This window comes from Dendropsophus ebraccatus, chromosome 7, assembly GCF_027789765.1.
Source record: "Dendropsophus ebraccatus isolate aDenEbr1 chromosome 7, aDenEbr1.pat, whole genome shotgun sequence".
Classification (NCBI taxonomy): domain Eukaryota; kingdom Metazoa; phylum Chordata; class Amphibia; order Anura; family Hylidae; genus Dendropsophus; species Dendropsophus ebraccatus.
The window spans coordinates 137,761,759-137,784,452 of NC_091460.1; the positions used below are offsets into that span (position 1 = coordinate 137,761,759).

Here is a 22,694-nt window from a genome sequence, read left to right on the forward strand (position 1 = left end):
GGCGGGCGGAGGGCTAGTACTACTACACACAGCCCGGGCACAGGGTGGGCTCCTGGTCTATACAGATGGCACAATGTCACCGGAGACCTGCCGGGTCCCAGCGCCGACTCTATTGTGTGTGGCATCAGGGGAGATGTGGGGTGTGTGGTGGCACTGCTAGTGAGGAGACACTGTGACCTCTCTATACTCGGTAATATGGGGGTGTGGTGGCACTGCTAGTGGGGAGACATGTACCCTGCACTGTGATCTCTCTATACTCGGTAATATGGGGGTGTGGTGGCACTGCTAGTGAGGAGACATGTACCCCAGACTGTGACCTCTATACCCGGTAATATGGGGGTGTGGTGGCACTGCTAGTGAGGAGACATGTACCCCAGACTGTGACCTCTATACCCAGTGATATGGGGGTGTGGTGGCACTGCTAGTGAGGAGATGTGTACCCCCACACTGTGACCTCTCTATACCCGGTAATATGGGGGTGTGGTGGCACTGCCAGTGAGGAGATGTGTACCCCCACACTGTGACCTCTATACCCAGTGATGTGGGGGTGTTGTAGCACTGCTAAGTGAGAAGACGTGTGCCCTACACTGTGACCTCTATACCCAGTGATATGGGGGTGTGGTGGCACTGCTAGTGGGGAGACAGTACTTATCAGCTGCTGTATGTCCTGCAGGAAGTGGTGTATTCTTTTCAGTCTGACACAGTGCTATCTGCTGCCACCTCTGTCCATGTCAGGAACTGTCCAGTAGACGTTTTCTATGAGGATTTGCTGCTGCTCTGGACAGTTCCTGACATGGACAGAGGTGGCAGCAGAGAGCACTGTCAGACTGAAAAGAATACACCACTTCCTGCAGGACATACAGCAGCTAGTAAGTACTGAAAGGCTGGAGAAATAGAAATAAATTACAAATCTAAATAACTTTCTGACACCAATTGATTTTGCCAAAGTTCTTCTTTAATCTTCGGATAACCCCTATGAAGCAATTAATGGCCCTTTGTTTGATATGCAGGTAAGGCACAGACACCACAGTATGGGCTCTGGGTAGATACTAGTAGTATTGTGACCTGTACAGTAATTCCTGCTGCTCCTTACCATAGTCCTGACTTACCAAGTCCTGTACATATAATCTGTGGATTCCCACCTGTCTCCAATAATAGAAACTCATATAAGCCCCCGCTAACGTCATCTTCTCCTATAATAACCTGTTGTAAGAATTAAAAAATAAACTGATCTGCCATCTTAGTGCGTGTGTGGGGGAGGGGGGTTAGAATGTTCTTTTTATTGTTTACATTGTAGTAAATTGAACTTTGAATTAACGCTCCCTGTTTGGCTGCTGTTACGTTTTGCTTATTGTTTGCACCGTGTTTCTGCGGTTTATCTCCTATTTAGTGAACAATAACCGGCTACACTCACACAGAGCATTTAGGTAGTGCTATTTTGCAGCGAGTTGTACAATTTGTGACAAAATAACGTTAATTTATGCTAATTAAACACTATGTGTGAACATAGCCTTAGGGCCCTATTACACAGGGCGATTATCGTGCAAAAAATCGTTCAAATCTAAACGATAATCGTCCTGTGTGATTGCAGGCAACGATCGAAAAATCGTTCATATGTCGTTGATCGTCGATTTAGATCTGAACCTAAAATCGTTCGCTGTAATTCCACATTCGTTCGCTCACTGTAGTTCTGCGTTTGTTCACTAATCGTTGTTCATTGTTTTGCTGGGATCAGAAGGAGTAAGGGCCCATTTACACAGAAAGAGATTATCTGCCAAAGATTTAAAGCCAAAGCCAGGAATGGATTTGAAAAGAGGAGAAATCTCAGACTTTCCTTTATGACCTGATCTCCGTTTATTGGGTGTTTCTGGCTTTGGCTTTAAATCTTTGGAAGATAATCTGTCAGATAATCTTTCCGTGTAAATGGACCCTAAACGATTATAGTAAAGATAGTAACTAACGACAATCGTTCTGTGTAATATGGTGAACGATTTCAGGTGAAGGTGAACGATAAACAATCTCATTTATCGTTAGTTGTTAATCGTTAAAAACTGTCCACGGATTACAGCCCTGCTAGATCTGTTAGAGAATTATCAGATTATGGGTCCTATTAGACAGGCGGCCCAATCAATAATGTAAATGAGGGGCGAGCTACTAGATCAGTGCTCGTTCACTGAACCTATTAGGGTCCATTTACACAGAAAGATTATCTGACAGATTATCTGCCAAAGATCTGAAGCCAAAGCCAGGAATGTATTTGAAAAGAGGAGAATTCTCAGTCTTTTCTTTATGACCTGATCTCTGTTTATAGTCTGTTCCTGGCTTTGGCTTAAAATCTTTGGCAGATAATGTTTCTGTGTAAATGGACCCTTATGCTACGTTTACACGAAACGATAATTCGTACGATTAACGACGTCGGAGTAACAATTTTTTTTTTCCTAACCATCAGCGTTTAGACGGTACGATATATCGTACGGAAAATTCGTTTTGCGATCGCTTAAGCCTATCTCACGCATTGGTTAAATCGGCGAACGACTGTTCACACGGAACAAGTAGATTATGCTTCTTTATTGTAGTGTAGCAAACATATGGTACAAGGAGGACGCGTTTCGGCCAAGCATGGCCTTCATCAGCTTAGGGGTGTACACCTCTAAGCTGATGAAGGCCATGCTTGGCCGAAACGCGTCCTTGTACCATATGTTTGCTACACTACAATAAAGAAGCATAATCTACTTGGTGAGTGCCGGGCTCTTCCTAATATCTGAACATTTTTCTCACCTCGAGCACCACCGCCACGGAAGTGCCGTCTTCTACATATTTCTACTGTTCACACGGAATGATCCGCGAATTTTTAGCGACGATTTGAGAAGTTGTTGAAAGATCGAAATGAACGATTTCTCGCTCGTCGTTTGATCGTTACAATTACACGTACAATTATCGTTCTAATTCGATTGTTATCGCGCAAATTGACTGCTCTGAAGCTGCAGCCGTGGCGCTAGGAGTAAAAGCAGAGAACAGGAGGAGCCTGGGAGCATGGAGAGGTGATGTATCACAGTTTATTCAATCGTCAGCTATTACACGTAGCAATGTGCAGTCGGCGGCTGATGATTTTAGTCCCGGACCTAAAGACATGATCAGCCGATGGCGGGATCATTGGCTGATCATTGTATCTATCACACGGAGCAATAATCGGCCTAATTCGGCCAATTATCGCTCCGTGCAGTAATTGTATAGTGTCGCTTGCCTAGACGCTATATGATTAAACTGATTAGATGAACTGGTTGTTTATCTGTACTTTTATATGTCAGTATATATATATTTGTAGTTTTTATATACGGCTTCTTAAGTGTGATGTCATCATTGTGCTCCTCGTCATGTCCGCTCTATGTATTTACAGTAAATGTTTCATCTTATAATCATGCACCTGAGGAAGAGGTCAGTCCGTCCTGGAAACACGTCTTGCTCTACCTGTTGTTAGTATTGTTTTAATAAATCTTTTATAGGTTACTACACTCATGTATGCTCTTGTATTGGAAGCTGTGTGTATGGAGGAGTGGGGGTCTGCACACTCAGGACAGGCTCCTCACAGCTGTATATACAGCCTGCAATATACAGCCTGCTGTATCTCCATAAACCTCGTCTCCTGCTGTGTAGATAGGACACAGGCCTGGCTGGCACTGCATGGGCTATGGCTGTGGATGGGCAGTGGGAGGAGACTGGAAAGTGGGTGAAATGTGAAGGTCACCATATAACAGAGCGGCCGTATCAGGGGACGTGAGCTCTAGGTTGTTATACAGTAAGCCACTGGTCATAGACTGTAGCCTAGCTGTCAGCCGGGTCATGTGACGTGTGCTTCCTCAGCAGATCATGTAAGAAAGGTATGCGTGCATGAGGTTTTCCTTTTGTTTTACTGCTTTTATTCTGTAAACAAGAACTTTCCTTATACAGGCTATGTCTAAAGCCGGGGCAACGTGCATCACCCTGCTATAACGACTCATCTCAGCTGGTCGCAGATGACACGGACACTATTAAAGGGGTTGTCCAGCGAAAATCTTTTTCTTTCAAATCAACTGGTGTCAGAAAGTTATATAGAGTTGTAATTTACTTCTGTTGAAAAAAATCTCAAGTCTTCCAGTACTTATCAGGTGCTGTATGTCCTGCAGAAAATGTTGTTTTATTTTCAGTCTGACACAGTGCTCTCTGCTGACATCTCTGGCCGAGACAGGAACTGTCCAGAGAAGAAGAGGATTTCTATGGGGATTCGTATAAAACCGAGACAGAGTTCCTGTGTGTCAGCAGAGAGCACTGTGTCAGACTGAAAATAAAACAACATTTCCTGCATGATATATAGGAGCTGATAAGTACTGGAAGACATGAAATTTTTAATAGAAGTAAATTACAAATCTATATAACTTTCTGATATCAATTGATTTTAAAGAAAAAGATTTTTGCTGGACACCCCCTTTAAGTCCTTACAGGCAAGGAATGGGCTGAAAGGCCAAGGGTGTAGAGTAGAGTGTCCACTTCTATGGAGTTCATCATCCGACAGACAAAGTCAGCTGTTCCGGAAACAGTCAATGTCCACAGGACATAAACAATAGTATGCAAATTTTAAGAATCAATGAAGCAAAGATAACCCAAAAGGTCAAGAAGGACGACCAATGTTTTATAGGCTAAAAAGGAAGCAAGAGATAGCGGGGAAGCAGAAGAGCGTAAGGGCCGTATTACAAGGGACAATTATCGTTCGAAAAATCGTTAGATCGTCTGGATTTAAACGATAATTGTTTCATGTAACAGCAACGAGATATCGTTGGTCGTTTGAATTCGGACCTATTTCATATTATGTAATTGGAAGAGCGAGGACCGAAAGGTCTGGATAACAGGGCATTCCCACCAAATGTGTAAGTATGAGCCAAGAGCCCCACCACATCTCCGGCACATGGGGAAGCGGAGGGGAACACGGCATGTAACCAGTCCGGGCACCTGTGCCACCGGCCTAGAATCTTATAGCTACGTTCTTGTATAGTGCAAGAGATGGATGCTTTGTGTGTAAGCAGAAAGATCTTAGAGAGATCGTCTTCCGAAAAGGTCTTATTAAAGGGGTTATCCAGCGCTACAAAAACATGGCCACTTTTCCCCCTTTCTTGTCTCCAGTTCAGGTGCGATTTGCTATTAAGCTCCATTTACTTTAATGGAACTGAGTTTGAAACCCCACCCAATCTGGAGACGAGTGAGGGGGGGGGAAAGTGGCCATGTTTTTGTAGCACTGGATAACCCCTTTAAGATCCTTTTCCCATTGCAGGATAAAAGGTGGTTTAAGATCAGTCTCCTAAGCGCAAGGGTATGGGGTGAGAGGGGAGGGGAAGGTTCTATGCCTTTTTGAGGATATTTTATTGGATTTTCTTATTTGCAGTATTATCCCATATGAGGTGTGTAATACACATATATGAGCATTGTCTCTTTTATTTCCAGATGTGAATTGTGCAAATGGGACTGAGTAAACTGGATGTTCTCTACAGGCGGTTACTCCTGACTAAATTTTTCATTCGAGGATGGGGAAAACCGGAGGACTTGAAACAGTGAGTCTGCTGCAATAGAGAATATCTTACTTGTCGTTATGTCTTAACAGCATCTTCCTTTGTTCACCCTGTACAGACAAGCGTTTGGATTGGTTGAATGTTGTGGCTGGGGAGAGGGGAGGTAAGCCGCTGCCAGACAGCCCGGACTTATCTTCCCAAAGACAAAGACAAAAGGATTGGGCATTTGAAATCCAACATGCCCAATCCTTCTCTGCCCTGGCATCATGTCGGGGGAGAGTCAGGAGACCCCTATGCACAAGTGGCCAGTCCTGCTGAAATCAGTGCGGTCTACCAACTTGTCATATGGGGACCTTTTGCCTGAGCCTTAGTATATAACCTGTTTTAGGCTATGTTCACACGTAGTAAGAGACCGGCTACTGCAGTACCGGCCGGATGATCTCTAGCGCCGCTGAACTCCCCACTCTAGCGCATCAGAACTCCCCACTGCACACAATGGAGCATGCGACCGGAGCCACACGCTCCACTATGTGCACTGACAGGGTTTTCTGCGGCCGCTATTCAATGAATAGCGCCTGCAGAAAACTGATCTCACAGCTCCGCTACTGTGTGTATACACTCCGGCCAGGATTCCCTCGGCCTGCAGCACAACATAGGTTCTGTACCAATCACATCCGTTGCAACAACGGCCGTGATTAGCAAGGAACATGGCCTTATACAGTATTCTAGAAATATTTGCTTTAACCCTTCTCCTCGTGTTTAGCAACTCTTCTCTGGGCTTATGCAATGCCCAAGATTCATGTTGCTGCTTTCATTGTTTTCTTTTATAATTTATAAATTGGGATTGTATAAAAAGGCAAAAAATGGATTGATGGTGTATGTAAAAATGAGTCTTAGCTGACATTTTTTCCTGTTAGATAAAATACGTTAGTGCAGGCCTAATTTTTTGGCATTGACAGCATTTCTGTTTCCCAAACATTAACTTTTGAGACCGGGCATATGTTGTGTGATTTTACCTTTTCTTCATTGTTTTTCTTTTTGCTAAAGGATATTTGAATTCCGAAAAATTATTGGTAACCAAGAGAAATGCCAGTACCTGGTGCCAAAAGATTACCCAGTGCACATCGACAAGGTACGGCTTTGGGTTCTGGAGATTCAAGGGTTAATTTATGTTGCCTATTAAAGGACAAGTCGGCCAATTTTAAAATCCTGCAGGGGGAATTTGATTAGGAGTATAAACTTACCGCTCCCTGTGCCTGCAGTGAACGGCAGGACCAGCCTCGGGATCCCCCGTTGGGCTCTGGGATTTCCATGATGACACGTCACAACCCAGCTGATTTACTTGCCACTCGCCCAATCAGTGACTGGGGCGGGACGGCACTGCAGTCACTGTTTGGAAGAGCGGCCAGTACATCAGGCGGAAGAGGCATTTTCTATCTTCATCACAACTCTTTGGGGGCAGGTATATATAATATATATATATAAATATAATATAATATAATCTTCCCTGTATGTTGCCATGGGCCCCTCACTTGGGAGTATTCTGGAGTTCTCATCCCAGCCAGCCTCTAGCAGCCGCCCTCCTGCTGTACTGACGTGGATACCCCTGTGATTGGGGAAAGCCCAAGTAGCTGCAAGGTGACCATTCTAACTGATCATTTTCAGGCTATGTTCACACACAGTAAAGAAATATCGGTATGTGTGCCCTGCCATCTAATTTTCCATTGACTTTAATAGAATGCACTAATATGTATTTTATTTTAACCTAAAAATTTTGGCTGTATTTTTCTTTTAATAGTGTGTGAACATAGCCGTATTGGAACATGCTGAGCTTTGGAAAAACTAACACAGAGCCAAAAAAAAAAAAAAACACCACAGAGGGAAAAAAACATCACAGAAAAAAACTCCAAGCAAATATATCATTTCATAAAATTGGCTGCGGGCGGTTTTGCTCAAATACACGCCATGACATCTTTTAGGCGTTTTTGCTAAAATTTTAAGGCTGTGTGAAACCAGCCTCAAACAGCTAAAAAAAATAATAGCTGCTTTCTTGCAAAGACAGCATCACCCCTGTCCCCAGACTGTGTGTGGTATTACAATTTGGCCCTATTCACTTTAGTGCAACTGAGCAGCAAAACCCCCACACCCAAACTTTAAAAAAAAAAAAAAAAAAAAAAAAGCCTGGATAACTGCTTAAAGGGCATAGAGTAAGAACAGTGCAAATAACCCCTGATACATGACATGTTACAGATCACTTCCTGAATACACCTACACATTGAAATCTAGGATTTACAGAACTCCTCCCAATCTGGCAGTGCTGGTAAATTACTGCTATAATGCTTTGCTTGTCCATTCTATTTGGTTAAGGTTACATGACACATTGCGGTACTAGACATCTGATATTTGTGCTTTAAGGTTGAAGAACAAACTGACTGCAAGATCTTTGATGGACATTTTACCTCACCATTGGTTCACTATGTGCCAGACGTGATGCCCTCTGAGACAGTAACAGCTAGGTAAGTGTTTTTTTTTCCCATCAGAATGCGAACAACATTTATTGGTCTTAACTAGAGGTGAGCGAACCGGTCCACCCGAACGTTCTACATTTGATTAGCGGTGGCTGCTGAACTTGGATAAAGCTCTAAGGTTGTCTGGAAAACATGGATACAGCCAATGACTATATCCATGTTTTCCACATAGCCTTAGGGCTTTATTCAAGGTCAGCAGCCACCGCTAATCAAATGCCGTTCAGGTCCAGATGGACTCGAACCCGAACCTGGTTCGCTCATCTCTAGTCTTAATCAACATGGTGTTGCAAGATGGGTAGTTTTAAAATGGTTGTCCCAGATTAGAAATCATAGCGGCGTTCTTCCAAAAACAGCACTGCATCTGTCTTCAGGTTGTGTGCAACTGTGCTCCATTCATGTTAGTAGAACTAAGAGGACGAGTGGCACTGTTTCTGGAAGAAAGCTGCTATGCTTTCATAATCACTCCTGTAAGGTACTGTGTATATAACATCATATTGCTATTATTTGAGAGGGCCCAAAGAGGGCAGTTCTCTTAAAAGGAGAGCATATGAGTGTCACATAGTTAGAGGGGTTTGCCACTTTATAGTAAAATAGGTCAGTATACAGTATTAGTAGGTGTACTCGCTGTATATACTGACAGCAGCTCCCTGTGTACCTCATAGAGCTAATACCAGACTCCCCTCCTCCAGGCTGGGCTGCCCTGCTATGTTTTGTTTCTGTCCATAAAATGACCGACATGGAGGAGCATGTGACCTTGCCCCACCCCCTCAGTGTCCACCACTCAGCTTGTATATGTCTATGGAGGGCACAGGGGGCGGGGCATGGTCATATTGGACCATGTAAAAGGTTCCTCATCTTCTACAAGAACAAAGGACTGGATAATTTGGACAATCTTGATTCTGCTTTCCCATGATATGCAGGACACCCCCTACGCAGATTAGATGGCCGTCTGGTTCAGCAAATCTTCGTCTAATATGTACAGACATGTTTACACTGGTTTTTATTTTTCTGATTTTCTGATTGATGACTGTATGTTACACTAGGGTTTCAGGCGTTGTTCAGTGACTTCAGTATTATTATTACAAGCGATTTTAAGAAACTCCGTAATAGAATGTATTAAGCAAGAGAGTTTCCTTCTGTTCTTAAAAAGCTGTTTTCCTACACCCACCCACTTCAAAATAAGCAGGATTTGTGTGTCCATTATGCTCTATGGAGAGGGGAGGGGCCGAGGAAGGTGAGGAAGCACGGAGAGGAGAAAAGGCAGCCCTGCACAAAACACATCATCCTACAATCTTCTCTCACCAAGCTCCCAGATAAGCACTGACCTTTGACCTCTGAATCCAGGGTTTTATGTGCCCAGACAGTCTCCAAACTGTACAGCTGCTTCTATGCTATCCCTGCTCACTCATTCCCTTCCGACCCTATGCCCTCCATAGCTTATAATGGACTCGAACCGGTCTTCACTTTACTCCTCTGTAATGAAGATTGCTTTGTCTGATAATGCACAGATAAAAAGTGAGGGAGGAGGCTGGGAAACAGCTTTTTGACTACAGAAAGAGGCTTTTTTGTTTAATAAAACCTAAAAAAAAGTTTCTTAAAATCGCTTGTCCTGTTGATCCTCTGCAAAAAAAATAAATAAATAAATAAATGTTTGAGTGACATTGAAAGTATAAATGCCATGTATTTCAGGTCCCTGCCATCAAGCATATTTGGGGAAAGACTGTTTCAAAGACTAAGTGACCTAGATAGTAAATGTTTGTCTTGTATAATGTCATATAATTTATTTATTTATTCTTATTAAGATTTCAGTTTATATTGCCTAAAGAATGGAAGAGCAAGTATCGACCTGTATGTATCCATCTAGCAGGCACAGGGGATCATGTAAGTCCTGGTCCTTTCCATACAGTACTGTACAAAAGTTTTAGGAAGGGGTAAAAAAAAGTCTTTAATTGTAGTAATGTTAATTTATTTGTATCAATTAACGAAAGTTCTGTCCTTCTCCTTGCCATGCATTGCATGCATACATAGTAGTTCCCTTACACCACTATGCAAGGAAAGACTATAGGGCTGAATGTGCTACAGCCCCTTATATTTTTAGGTTCAGTGGTGGTTCCAAAGGTCAGATACCATTGATAAATAAGTGTTGGTATGTCCTTACAACATACGATCAGTTTATGAAATAAGAATAACCATTTAAGAAGTCCTATGAACTGTAAAAACAACAGGGGGTGAGAAAAAAAAAAAGTGAACTCACCTGTTCCCGTGCCTCCGTTGCACTGTTTTAGGGTCCTGTTCATCGCCACCGGCTGTTATCTTCTGCAGGAAACCGGGTACGTCACATACACAGCTCCTGCAGCAGTAAAGTCACGGCCTCGCTGAGCGGCGTCCTGCCCCAGTCACTGATTGGCTGGGGGTGCAATCATTAAGCCGGGGTCTTGACGTTGCAGCTAGTAGAGCTACAGGACCCGGGAGCAGCGTTACAGAGGCACGGGGGACTGCTGAGTTCACTTGTTTGTTATTTTCTCACCCACCCCCACCAGTCGTTTTTTACAGTTTGTGGGACTTCTCCTTTCATTTCTAATTTTGCCTTATGGTCTCACAATTGTGGTGTCATTCACACAGTGGATTATATTTAAACGCATGTAACAATATAGCAAGTCTGTGTATTACTGCAGTGTTTACTGACCAGTCCATTCCATAGCTTATAAGCAAATGGAGAAGGGTTTGACTGGTGTTAAGAAAGAAAAATTATGTGACCTGGCAGCTCTAGTCCAATACTTCATGAAGGTTTGTTCTCTGTTTTTAATCAAAACCTGCAGTTTTAAAGCAACTTTTAATCACATGCATTTAGAACGCATACTATTCCTCGAGGCACCTTTACAAGATATGTACAGTATCTCGGCTAATGCATTTGTTCTTCTTCACCTGCAGTATTTCTGGAGGAGGCGAACGTTAATGGCCCGTCCTATGCTGAAAGAGGCTGGCATAGCTTCCCTGTTACTAGAAAACCCCTATTATATCCTTTGTACTGTTTAGTCAGTCTTTTTTTTATAATAATAATAATATTATTATTATTATTATTATTATTATGATTATTATTATTTTGATTTGTTTAACTAAGTCAAGTTAAAAACTGAAGACTTTTGACAAGATTTATGGAGCTCTGCTTGGTCTCCGAGAGGGGGTGGTCTGCAATCGCCCACCTTCCCATTGGTCTGTACTAGTCTACAGCTGATGCTGGAGCAGATCATGACAATGGAGCAAGTTTGCCACAGTCTACTTGTAAGTGAGGAAATTATATACAAATGTTGACTTAATCACACAATGCCAATTTAAATGATCAGCGCTATCATGGCTTGTAAAAGTAATACTTCCTGCGACAACACTTAGGCCATAGAGTAATTATTAGGAGTCGGACCCTTCTAGGTGCTTACTTATCGATAACGCTCCCCTTCCTAAGCCACCGCTCTCACTTTTTCTGCTGATAGAATGTATGTGACACATTGGTGCTACTTGTACTCAGATTATAGAACACCAGACAATGGCAATATCATCTTATACTTTTTATGTTAAACAGAGCACAAGAAAGAATTTCCTTAGAGATACAACTTTCATTTATCTTTAACAGCAAAGGTTATGTTATGGGGGGGGGGGGGACGTGGTTTAGCCATACAGTTACCCCTATACTGTGTTGGAGCTGTGGTCTAGGGGTACATCACCTGTATAAAGACCAGCAACAGTTTATTGTATTTGCTTCGATTTCCCCTGATGGAAATGAAATATAATTATTAATTTATTTTTTCTCATTATTGTATTCGTTTTAAATAATTGGTTTTCATTTTTTTTAATACAATGATGAGAAATAATATATAGTTGTTTATTTTATCATCATTGTATTAAAAAACTAAACTAATTTGGCCCTGATTAGGATTTCCTTGAAGTTTTAAAAAAAATGACACAATAATGAGAAAAAATAAAAAAAATATATTTAATTTCTACAGGGGAGTTGAACCAAAGAAAACAAACTTTTTCTGGTCTCTAGACAGGTGATTTAGCCCTAGACCACATCTCCAACACAGGCTAAAGGGGTTCAAATATTCATCTAATTGAAGATCAGTCCTCTGTTGGCAGATACTGACTGACAGCTGAGTGAGCAGAAGGCCGGGCAGCATTGATTATTCATGTAGAAGAGGGAGGAAGGAGGAGTGGAGAGGTGTGCTAGAGTGCGGCGCAAACACCGAGCCACAACTCCTCTTTAACTCTAGATTACTGTAGGAGACCCCAGATTGTGCATAATCTGCACGGACAAATTACCAAAAAGTGCCATGCTCACTAGAGCAGTGCCTCTCAAACTTTTTCTACTGGAGCCTCACCCAACAGACCAAGGCAATGTCTGGGCCTCACAAAAGCCTTTTTAAAAGCTAAAAATAATGCTAAGGCTACCTGTCACCCATCTGCCAAGTTCTATATGCTAATAAAGCAAGTACTAAATAAATGAAATAAATGTTGCTAAAATGGAGTTTTTTGCAAACAGATCATAGTTACTTTTGTGAAAACTGTCTCCCCAGCTGGGCCTCACCAACAACAAGGGGGCGCCTCACTGTTTGAGAAGCACTGCACTAGGGGACTGCCAGCTACAGTACTCTGTCAGCACCAGTTGTAGGGCCCGGGACAGATTCCCTTTAACCCCTTAGCGACCCATGACGTACCTGGCACGTCATGGTGCCGTGGGGGGGAGTTCAGAGAGAGGTCCCGCCGGGGTCCCGTTGCTGCACCGGCTAATTAAGCACTTCAATGCAGCTGTCAAACCTGACAGCTGCATTGAAGGGCTTTATACTTGATATCCCTGGTGTCTACTGTGTAGGATCTCCCCCCTACGATGCGAGGGGGGGGGGGGTTGGAGATCCGTTCTTCTGCCAGTGCCGGGTCTCAGCGTCGCTATGACTCTGATCCCGGCTCGGCAATAGATTGCTAGAGATAGCAATAGATAGCAGGCCAAAGCAATCTATCACCGATCAAATGGATCTTTGCTGTGTATATACAATTCCCCCATGGGGACTTCTAGTTCATGTAAAAAAAAAAAAGTAAAGTGTTTTTATCAATAAAAAATCCCCTCCCCTAATAAAAGTCCAAATCACCCCCATTTTATAAATATAAATTAATAAATAAACATATTTGGTATCACCGCGCGCGTAATCGCCCGAACTATTAAATTATTGCATTCCTGATCTCGCATGGTAAACGGCGTCAGCGCAAAAAAAATTGCAAAAAAGTGCTAAATTGCGCATTTTTGGTCGCATCAAATCCAGAAAAAATGTAATAAAAAGTGATCAAAAAGTCTGTATGCGCAAGCGTGGCTAAGTGGCGATTCGGTCTAGAAGCCCCGCCCAGGTGGCACAATCCGCAGGTGATAAAAGATCACTTATATTGGAACTAGCACTGTGACATATGATATAAAATAAGATATGAAAACTGCAAAATTTACCCTTTACACCTGTGTAGTCCTAATGCAATAAGGGGGGGGGCAGTGTCACTTTAAGTTAGAATGACAAATGAATGGCACAACACAGATGACCTCATAAATGCATACTATAGGGAATGCTTTCTTAATTATTATTATTTTTTTTTTATTTTGTAACCTGGGAGCCTATACATGTCTCTCACCATTGCACAATTTTAAACTGACACATGTTGCAAGTATGTCAAGAAATGTATTTGCACTGTGAACAGACCCTAAAATGTTTGTTTTCTATCTAGTAACAAACTTGTATGTTTTATACTTTTTCCTTGACATGCCTTCTTAAATGGCTACAGAAAACCAAAGGACCAACTGTAAGTCATTGTGTATTTACTGTAAATTCACAACCTGCAATAGTAAATCTTCCCCAGTGTCTCCCCCCACCCCCCCAACTAGTGAGTAATATATCATATTGTCAGTGAACGTAAAACTGGTATGAACACTTGGTACCCACTAAAGCAAGGGTGGGGAACCTTTGGCCCTCCAGCTGTTGCAAAACATCATGCCTGGACAGCCAAAGGTTCACTGCACTATGACAATTCTGCCAGGGGGTCAGAAGGGAGACTTTCACAATTAAGTTAAACTTAGCCTGCTATTCAGTCTGAGCCAAGACGCTGACCTGGTATTAGATCAGAATATTAGTGCAGTCATTTCACGACTTGATATAAGTCCACTGCTGCTCTAAGCTGACTCTCCATGGTGTGTTTTCTCTTCTAACCTGCAATAAAAGGAGATCAAGCCTAAAGAATGTTTCTGACTTATTTGTCATGGGTGGTGCCCTTGTGCTGGAGTCATCTGCCCTCCTACACTGGCTAGAGAGAGAAGGATATGGTCCTCTGGGGATGACTGGCATTTCAATGGGAGGACATGTAAGTTTAAAACTTTTCCTCATATGCTCTTATCTGTATGTTGTTCAAAAGTCCAAGTTTACTATATGTAGCAAAACATAATTGCCATGATGCAATTTTATAATTATAATTTTTTGGAGATATATATATATATATGCCTTTTTATAAGGTGGCCGTAAAACTTGTTTTTTATTTCCCTTTTGCATTACAGATGGCTTCTTTGGCAGTAACCAATTGGCCTAAACCAATACCTTTAGTTCCATGCCTTTCTTGGTCAACAGCCTCTGCAGTCTTTACCTCGGTAATCTGCTGTCCTCTTGTATGTGTTGTCATGGCTTTGCAAATAAATTGTGTTTTGTTCTCAGAGGGTTATTGCGCTCAAAAATAATATTTATGTTGCTGCCCACGGGGATAACATAACAGATATTCTTATCTCTCTGCGCCGCATGGTGCTCTACCGCATTTTCAGATCCCGGCCAAGGGTATCCCGCCCCCATTACCGAGACGGATTCATTAAAGGGTGTCATCCTTAGATGAGTCCGTCTTTGAAGTGGAGGTGCGATCGACTTGGCCGGGACCTGAAGATGCTGTATAGAACCAGGGAGCGCAGAAAGGTAAGAATGTTTGTTATCCCCGTGGGCAGCAACATATCAAAAATTTATTTTTGAGCGGAATACCCTTTTAATATTTTTTTATTCTATGTCTTTGATCCAGGGTGTTCTAAGCAAAGCTGTTAACTGGAAAGAACTTGAAAAACAGTACTGCACACACTCTGTCTATGAGGAGGAGATCATGCGTTTACTTGAATACTGTGGGGTAGGTAAATTATGTCTTTTTGCAATGCCAGAGTAACAGTGGTGCGTATATGTTTTGTAGGTGGAAAATGTACTACGTTGCTCGGCTTAACTAAAAGAGTACTTTTGCAATAGTGTAATTTAACAGAAAGTTCAATTATATTTGTTAAATCTGGTAGCTAGCGCCCTATTACACAGCCTTATATTGAGGAGGAAGCAAGCGTTGACCTGTCAGGTCAGCGCTCGTTCCCAGTTCGATGTCTCTGTGTGTAATATGAGGGGGGGGGCTGCGGGAGGGGCTGAAACACCCTAAAATGGGACTGGTTCTGGGGGTGAAGAGGATAAGTTTAGTTCTTTAGCTCAGCCTGGTGCATAATGTTAGAGCCTGTTCACACTGAGCAAAACAGGCGGAAATTCGGAGCGGAACAGGCGCTGCAGGCTCTGCTCTGAATCCTGCCTGCCTCACTGTCTCAATATAATGTCTTCTGCGCCTCTGCTTTCTGCTCAAAGAATTGACATGTTATACTAATCAACATCAGATCGGACTGGTAAGAGTTTATGGAGTGTGCCATGATTTTTTTTTGTATCCTTTACTCTATCCTCAGACAGATTCTTTTAAGATGGGACAAGACTTTGTGAAAAATTTTCCAGAGAGTGTTGATAGTCTGACCCACGTAAAACTCGCTGCTAGTATCTTCCACCTCAATGAGAAACCACTATCAGCAGAGTCTATGCAAGCATCAAGTAACAGCAACAATAACAATGAACTGATGTTTCAAGGTGACCCTAAAGGGGCGTATATTGGGAAAGCAATGACTGGCGGCCTAAACGGTGACCTGAAAAGGGAGCGGGCAAAAAGGAGCGAAGCTCTGCAGAGAGAGTCCTTGTTGTTTATGAAAGGAGTCATGGATGAATGTACACACGTGGCCAACTTTCCAGGTATAACATGAATCGCTGCATAAGGGAGACCTGAATGCATTTGTGAGTTAAATACACATACATACAACTAGTATAAAAACTTATACCACAAAAAAGTTACATTGGTGGCGGTGGTGGGGGGATGGCTGCCTCTGTCTTGGATCTTGCGTTCTACATATGCTCCATGGCCGATTGTTGGCTTAAAGGGGTTGTCCTGGATAAAATAGTATTTTATTCTGCTGCGGGGGAGATGATGTCAGGAACATATACTTACCTGTCCCGTTCCGCTGCTGGGTCCCCGGCACCCACTCTCCACCGTCAGCGATTTCACAAAAATCTGGTGATGCGCCATTCCCATCGGAAAAAGAAGCTCCTTATAGAGTCTATACTGAGCTTCCATTTCTGGTGGGAATGACAAATGTTTTGAAATGGCTGGCAGCAGCCGCTAATAGCGGGAGGACCCGGCAGCAGCAACGAAACGGGACAGTTCAAGGGGTTAACCAGTGCTACAAAAACATGGTCACTTTTCCCCCTCTCTTGTCTGTAGACTGGGTGGAGTTTAACTCGTTTCTATTGAAGTAAATAGAGCTTAATTGCAAATCACATCTGACCTGGTGGGGCAAAAGAGTCCATGTTTTTGTAGCGCTGGATAACCCCTTTAAGTATCCGACAGCAGAGTAAAACATAACTATAACTCCTTTAATGTTAACTCGAGAGGCAGGTTTGTATGTGAAATCTGATTTTATTAAAAGATTTTTGAAAGAACAAAGCACAGTAACAAGTACAAAGCAATATTCATGTGTAGCAACCACAGCTGGTTGGCATAATTGAACAAGAACATATATAGAAGATCAATAACTTCCAGTATCATAAATGCAAAAATTCTTAGCAAATAGGCAATTGCAAATAACGAACCGCTTAGGCAAATTCCAATGCAGTTATAAAAAGGAAAACCACCAAAAAGAAAACAAGGCAATAAGTATCAGTATCAGGGTATTCAGTGTCCACTCAACAGTGATGAAGGACACGTCACACAAGATAGGCAAGACGGACAAAAAGGAAGAAAGGAAAGCAGGAGCTAACGCACAGAACTCCTCTCCGTCTGAGACCAAGGACCACATGACTCAAGGGCTGAGAGGCAGGTTTATAGCGTAGATCCACCTTTAATTTTCTATAGCAGAATAACAATGTAAAAAATATCTATATTATACATATATCTTAGCATCTAATAGAATTTCAGCTTTTTTTTTTCCTATCCCTCAGATTCAGCATAAGGGTGCCTTCAGACGTACCGTATCGCTGCGTATTTATCGCACAAAACTTGCATGAAAGTAGCTGCGTTTTTTGTGGTGTTAAACTCGCCTGTGAAAATCATGTGCAAATCAAAACTCGAATGTAAAAATCGCACCAAACTCGCATGTAATAATACGCATACATTGACTTCATAGCAATCAGTATCCCTGTGGATTTATGTGCGAGAAACTCGCAGCGATACGGTACGTGTGAAGGCACCCTAAGGGTCTGTTCACACGTACAGACTCACTGCGTAAAACTCGCGCAGAACTCGAACTGAAAGTAGCTGCGTTTTTTGTGGTGTTCAACTCGCCTGTGAAAATCATATGAGAATCAAAACTCGCATGTAAAAATCGCACCAAACACGCAGTGAGAATACACATATATTGACTTGATAGCAATCAGTATCACTGCGGATTTATGTGCGATAAACTCACAGCGATAAATACGCAGCGAGTCTGTACGTGTGAACAGACCCACATTTAAAGTGTAACTGTCATTTAAATGTCATTTTTCAGAAATCAATAAATATCAATAGTACAAGTGATTTTAAGAAACTCTGTAATAGGTTTTATTAAGCAAAAGGATTTTCTTCTGTACTCAAAAAGCTGTTTTCCTACCTCCCCCCCCCCCCCCTTCAGAGAGAGATGGATTTCTGTGTCCATTATGATCTGTGGAGAGGGGAGGGGTCAAATGAGCAGGGAGAGGAGAAAAGGCAGCCCTGTACAAAACAACATTCTGTAATCTTCTCTCACTAAGCTCCCAGATAAGCACTGACCTTTCTGACATGTGAATCCAGTGTTTTATATGGCCAGACAGTCCCTAAATGGCAAGACTGTTTCTCCTCTCTTCCTGCTCACTCATCCCCCTTGGCCCTTCCCCCTCCATAGGTTATAATGGACTCAGCAAACCTGTCTTTACTTTGCTCCTTTGTAATGAAAACTGCCTTGTCTGATAATGCACAGATAAGTGATGGGGAGGCTGGAAAAAAACTGCTTTTTGAGTACAGAAAGAGGCTTTTTTTGCCTAATAAAACCTATAACAGAGTTTCTGGGGAAAAAAAAAATATATCAGTTACTCTTAAACTGATCACTAGAACGAGCAGGGACAGAAATGTGCCGCTGAGCTAAAGCTATTGTTAACACATACAGTTACTATATGCAGGATGGAGGAACCAGATGGCATTGCTGCTCCCTTGAGGCACTTTCCAGAGGTTTTGTTCTGGCAGGTTTGACAGTCTCTTTACGTATATTTTACAGTTCCAGTGGACCCGACCTTAATCATAGTCGTGCAAGCCAAAGAGGATGCCTATGTCCCACGGGTTGGTGTACGCAGCCTTCAAGAGATTTGGCCTGGGTGCGAGGTTCGATATTTAGAAGGCGGCCATATCAGTGCCTACCTCTTTAAACAAGGGCTTTTCAGGTACTATTACATTGATTATAGTTATATATTTACATGTCCCTTGGGGTGCTCTGCGGACTTGGAGGGGGGGGGGCTCAATTATATTGTAAGGGTTACGATTTGTATGTTATAGGGGCTTTCCTGAGAAGAATATTAGTGGCTTATTTACTGGATTAGGACAAGGCTGCAATACAGAGTATGGGTGCAGCTGATTCCACCCTCCCACCCCAAACACCGGCCTGTCCTTATCTTAGAAAACCCTTTTTTAAAGGGGTTATCCAGTGCTACAAAAACATGGCCACTTTCTTTCAGAGACAACACGACTCTTGTCTCCATTTCAGGTGCGGTTTGCAATTAAGCTCCATTCACTTCAATGGAACTGAGCAGAAAAACCACGCCCAAGCTGGAAACAAGAGTGAGGCTGTCTCTGGAAGATAGTGGCCATGTTTTTGTAGCACTGGATAACCCCTTTAATCTTTCAAAGCATTGTCCAGCCCCATAACATTTTAGGCCCAATTGCACCAAATGATTATCGGCCATTACACAGTGCTGAAAGTTTAAAAGATCACTTTTTGCTCTAACCAAGGCACCGGGCGCATTTTAAAAGACACAACTGGTAAGGATTTACTCTCATCCGACAGATGGTACTAGCGGTTTGGTGGGGTGGGTTGGTGGATACAGAGACACTTTAAGGAAAATCAAAGAAAAATTCCACTGTACATATCAAAAAGATAATGTAAGAACAAAGCTAATACATGGAATATAATAAGCTAAATGTGTCTCTTAGGGTCCTATTCCACAGGCCGATGGGGGCCCGATCAATAATGTAAACGAGCACCGATCTGCTAGATCAGCGCCCGCTTACTGGGCCTATTACACGGCCCGATAATTATTTAGCGAGGGCTGCATGGACATCGTTACCGATGTCCTTGCAGCCCTTGTTTAAACACCATACATTACCTAAACATGTTGCAGGTCTTCTCCTCCGCTCCTTTTTCCTCCCGGTCCCGCGTGCAGCAGCCGCTTCGAATCGGCCTGTCTGAGCTGACAGACCGCTCAGCCAATCACTGGCCGCGGCGGTCCTGGCCAGTGATTGGCTGAGCGGTCAGTCAGCTAAGACAGGCCGCTCCGAAGCTGCTGCTGCGCGCGGGACCGTGAGGAGGAAGGAGCGCAGGAGAAGACCTGCAACATGCTTAGGAACTCGTGAAATCGTTGGTGCTTGTGAAATCGTCAGTCGCCCGAACATTTTAGGTTTGAACCCAAATAAACGATCAGCCGATGACACGATCATCGGCTGATCGTTGTCTCTATTCCTCGGAGCAATAATAGGTTGAATCGGGCCGATTATCGCTCCGTGGAATAGGCCCCTTATTTACAGAGTAGGCTTGTAAAGGAAGGGGGGGTTGTGTTAGTAACAGTATAACTATAAGGGTATGTTCACAATGAGCAAATCAGGCGGAATCCCGCCTGTCTCAGTGTGTCATTGCCCGTCTATGGGAGAGCGTGCTCCTCCGCTGCTGCAGCTCTCCGCTCCCAGAAGTGACGTCACTTCTTTGAGCGCAGACAGGAGAAAGCGGATGCGTGCGCCCTCCCATTCACTCACTGCAGGACACAGCACGCCGCATTTGCTCAGTGTGAACATACCCTCATACAGAGCTCATATGTAAAACTTGCTGCTTTCACTTATATTTAATACTGTTATGTTCTTCCCCAATAGGCAAGCAATCTATGATGCCTTTGATCGGTTTCTTCAGAAGTACCCCATGTGATTTTGCGTGGTTTTCTTTGTGTATCCACATCCATTCCGTCCCCATTACAGACTGGTGATACTATTAGTTAAACACGGTTTTAATGATTGAGAAGATGAATAATGTCGCTTCTCCAGATGTTGGAAAAGAGAGAAGATTTTCAGAAATCGGCTTTGCTGCCTCCATAATACAATGTGCCCTCTTTGGTACGGAGACACACAGTGTTGTTGTTTTTTCAAAAATGTATTTGATTCTAAATTGTACATGATTAGTTATTTCTCACCTTTTCCATTGACTTCGAAGGTTTGTACTTAAACCATTTTTAACATTTTATACCCTTTTTTTTTTTTTTTTTTTTTTTTTTTTTTTAATCTAAAATATGTAATTTATTCAAGAAAGAAGTAAAAATCAAACGTAACGTCTGTGAATGTAAAAGACTTTACCAAATTCATTGCCCTATTTACAGATTGATGACCCCTCAGGAATAAGCCCGATCACTCTTGTAGAAAGAGAATAATTAAAGCCTAACCTTTATACATTTTGACGAGACTGATATATTCCTAACAGTGATGAGTGTTCCCCTACTGTGTCTTTGAAAAACAATTTCTTTTCAACCGGGAAAGGCCGTCATCGCTGAGATCTGAGGGAGAGAAATGAATTACTCAAAGCCTGAGGAGATCGCCCTGGGATCCCTGATGCAGAAGCCTTTGGGATTCCAGGACGAGCTGGATGTGACAAACTGTAAGCATCCCTATATCGGCACACCACACAAGAGGACATGCTATAAAGTCTATTTATCCATGTAAGAAGTTTGAGACTGTGCCAACATTTTGCACAAATTTTTACCTTTTAACCCCTTCAAGACAGAGCCCTTTGATGCACAAAAGTAATTTTAATAGATCGGAGAATTCCGCACACTACGATATGTAATATGTGTATTTTTATAATGGGCAAGGGGGTATTTTAAGACTTTTAAAACCTTTTTTTATTACTTTTTTTTTTTTTTTTTTTTTTTTTTTTTTTTTACACTTTTTATCACTGTAAAACATGCACATAGCATAGATCAGTTTTATCGGCGATCTATGTATAGAGCCTGCCTGAGAGCAGAACTCTATACATGGATCGCCAATCTGACAGGACGGAGGTAAGGGACTTACCCTCGCCTGTCGGCACAAGCGATCAGGACCCCCCCCAGCAGGGGTGCCGATGACTCAGTGACAGAAGCTTGTTCTGTCACTGAGTACCTTAAACGCAGCGACTGCTATAGATCGCGGTGTTTAAAGGGTTAATGAGATGCAGCTGCAGGATTGCAGCTGCCTCTCATTACCTCCGACCCCGGACACACTGATGTGTGCAGGATTGCTCTCACTGCAGCACTCCCGTACACATCAGAAGCGCTGTCAGTGCAGAAACATATATATACATGTTGCTAACGGGAAGGGGTTAATTACCACAATAAGTGTTTTGTTGGTGGGGACAAGTAGCCTGGCACTGGTGTTCTGCGCTGGATATAATGGGACAAGATGGTCATTGACAGCAGGGCCCCTGCTCTAACTATCAAGAGCAGAGAAACCTTCAATCCTTGTAGTTTAACCCCTTAAATGCCACAATCACAATTTGACCACAGCATCTAAGTGGTTTCTGGACTTTTGTTACCCCATCAGCAGTTGCTGGGGGTGCAGATTTTTTTTTTTTTTCTATAGCGGCAGGGAACCTAATAAAGGTCTCTAGGTATGCCATATACTTGGCATACCTAGAGACTTGTTGGTATTACTGGAGTTCTGGCTCCATGAGATGAGCGAATTTACATTAATAATGAAGCAAAACACTTTGGAGGGCATTTATGAAAGATACGCCCGAGGCGTATACCAGGGAGGAGGTGCAGATTTGCCCCTTCTCCCTGGCGTACGTCTCCCTTACGCCCCACTCGCAGGTGTAAATCTTGATCCAAATCTACACCTGCTGGAAGTCGGTGTAGATTTAGTACGCCGGGCGCAAATTCAGGGACCCGGCTGGCTGGATTCACTAAGAGGTGTGTGCCTCTTAGTGAATCCTGCCTGGGAAAAGGGGGCGAGGCCTACATCTCCCCCCCCCCCCCCTTTATCTCTT

The 22,694-nt window shown here is 42.9% G+C and overlaps 1 protein-coding gene across 1 annotated transcript in view; it reads left to right on the top strand.

The window, feature by feature from the left end:
* Window positions 1–21,126, top strand: part of ABHD18 (abhydrolase domain containing 18) — a 21,429-nt gene extending 303 nt beyond the window's left edge. The window contains exons 2-13 of the mRNA XM_069978590.1: window positions 5,473–5,579; window positions 6,585–6,669; window positions 7,953–8,053; window positions 9,868–9,946; window positions 10,997–11,081; window positions 13,870–13,897; window positions 14,314–14,452; window positions 14,643–14,732; window positions 15,146–15,247; window positions 15,831–16,164; window positions 18,696–18,858; window positions 20,555–21,126. Of these exons, the coding sequence (XP_069834691.1) occupies window positions 5,488–5,579; window positions 6,585–6,669; window positions 7,953–8,053; window positions 9,868–9,946; window positions 10,997–11,081; window positions 13,870–13,897; window positions 14,314–14,452; window positions 14,643–14,732; window positions 15,146–15,247; window positions 15,831–16,164; window positions 18,696–18,858; window positions 20,555–20,606 (1,350 nt within the window). The 5' untranslated portion in view covers window positions 5,473–5,487 and the 3' untranslated portion in view covers window positions 20,607–21,126. The remainder of the gene's footprint in view (window positions 1–5,472; window positions 5,580–6,584; window positions 6,670–7,952; window positions 8,054–9,867; window positions 9,947–10,996; window positions 11,082–13,869; window positions 13,898–14,313; window positions 14,453–14,642; window positions 14,733–15,145; window positions 15,248–15,830; window positions 16,165–18,695; window positions 18,859–20,554) is intronic.
* The last annotated feature ends 1,568 nt before the right edge of the window (window positions 21,127–22,694 follow it).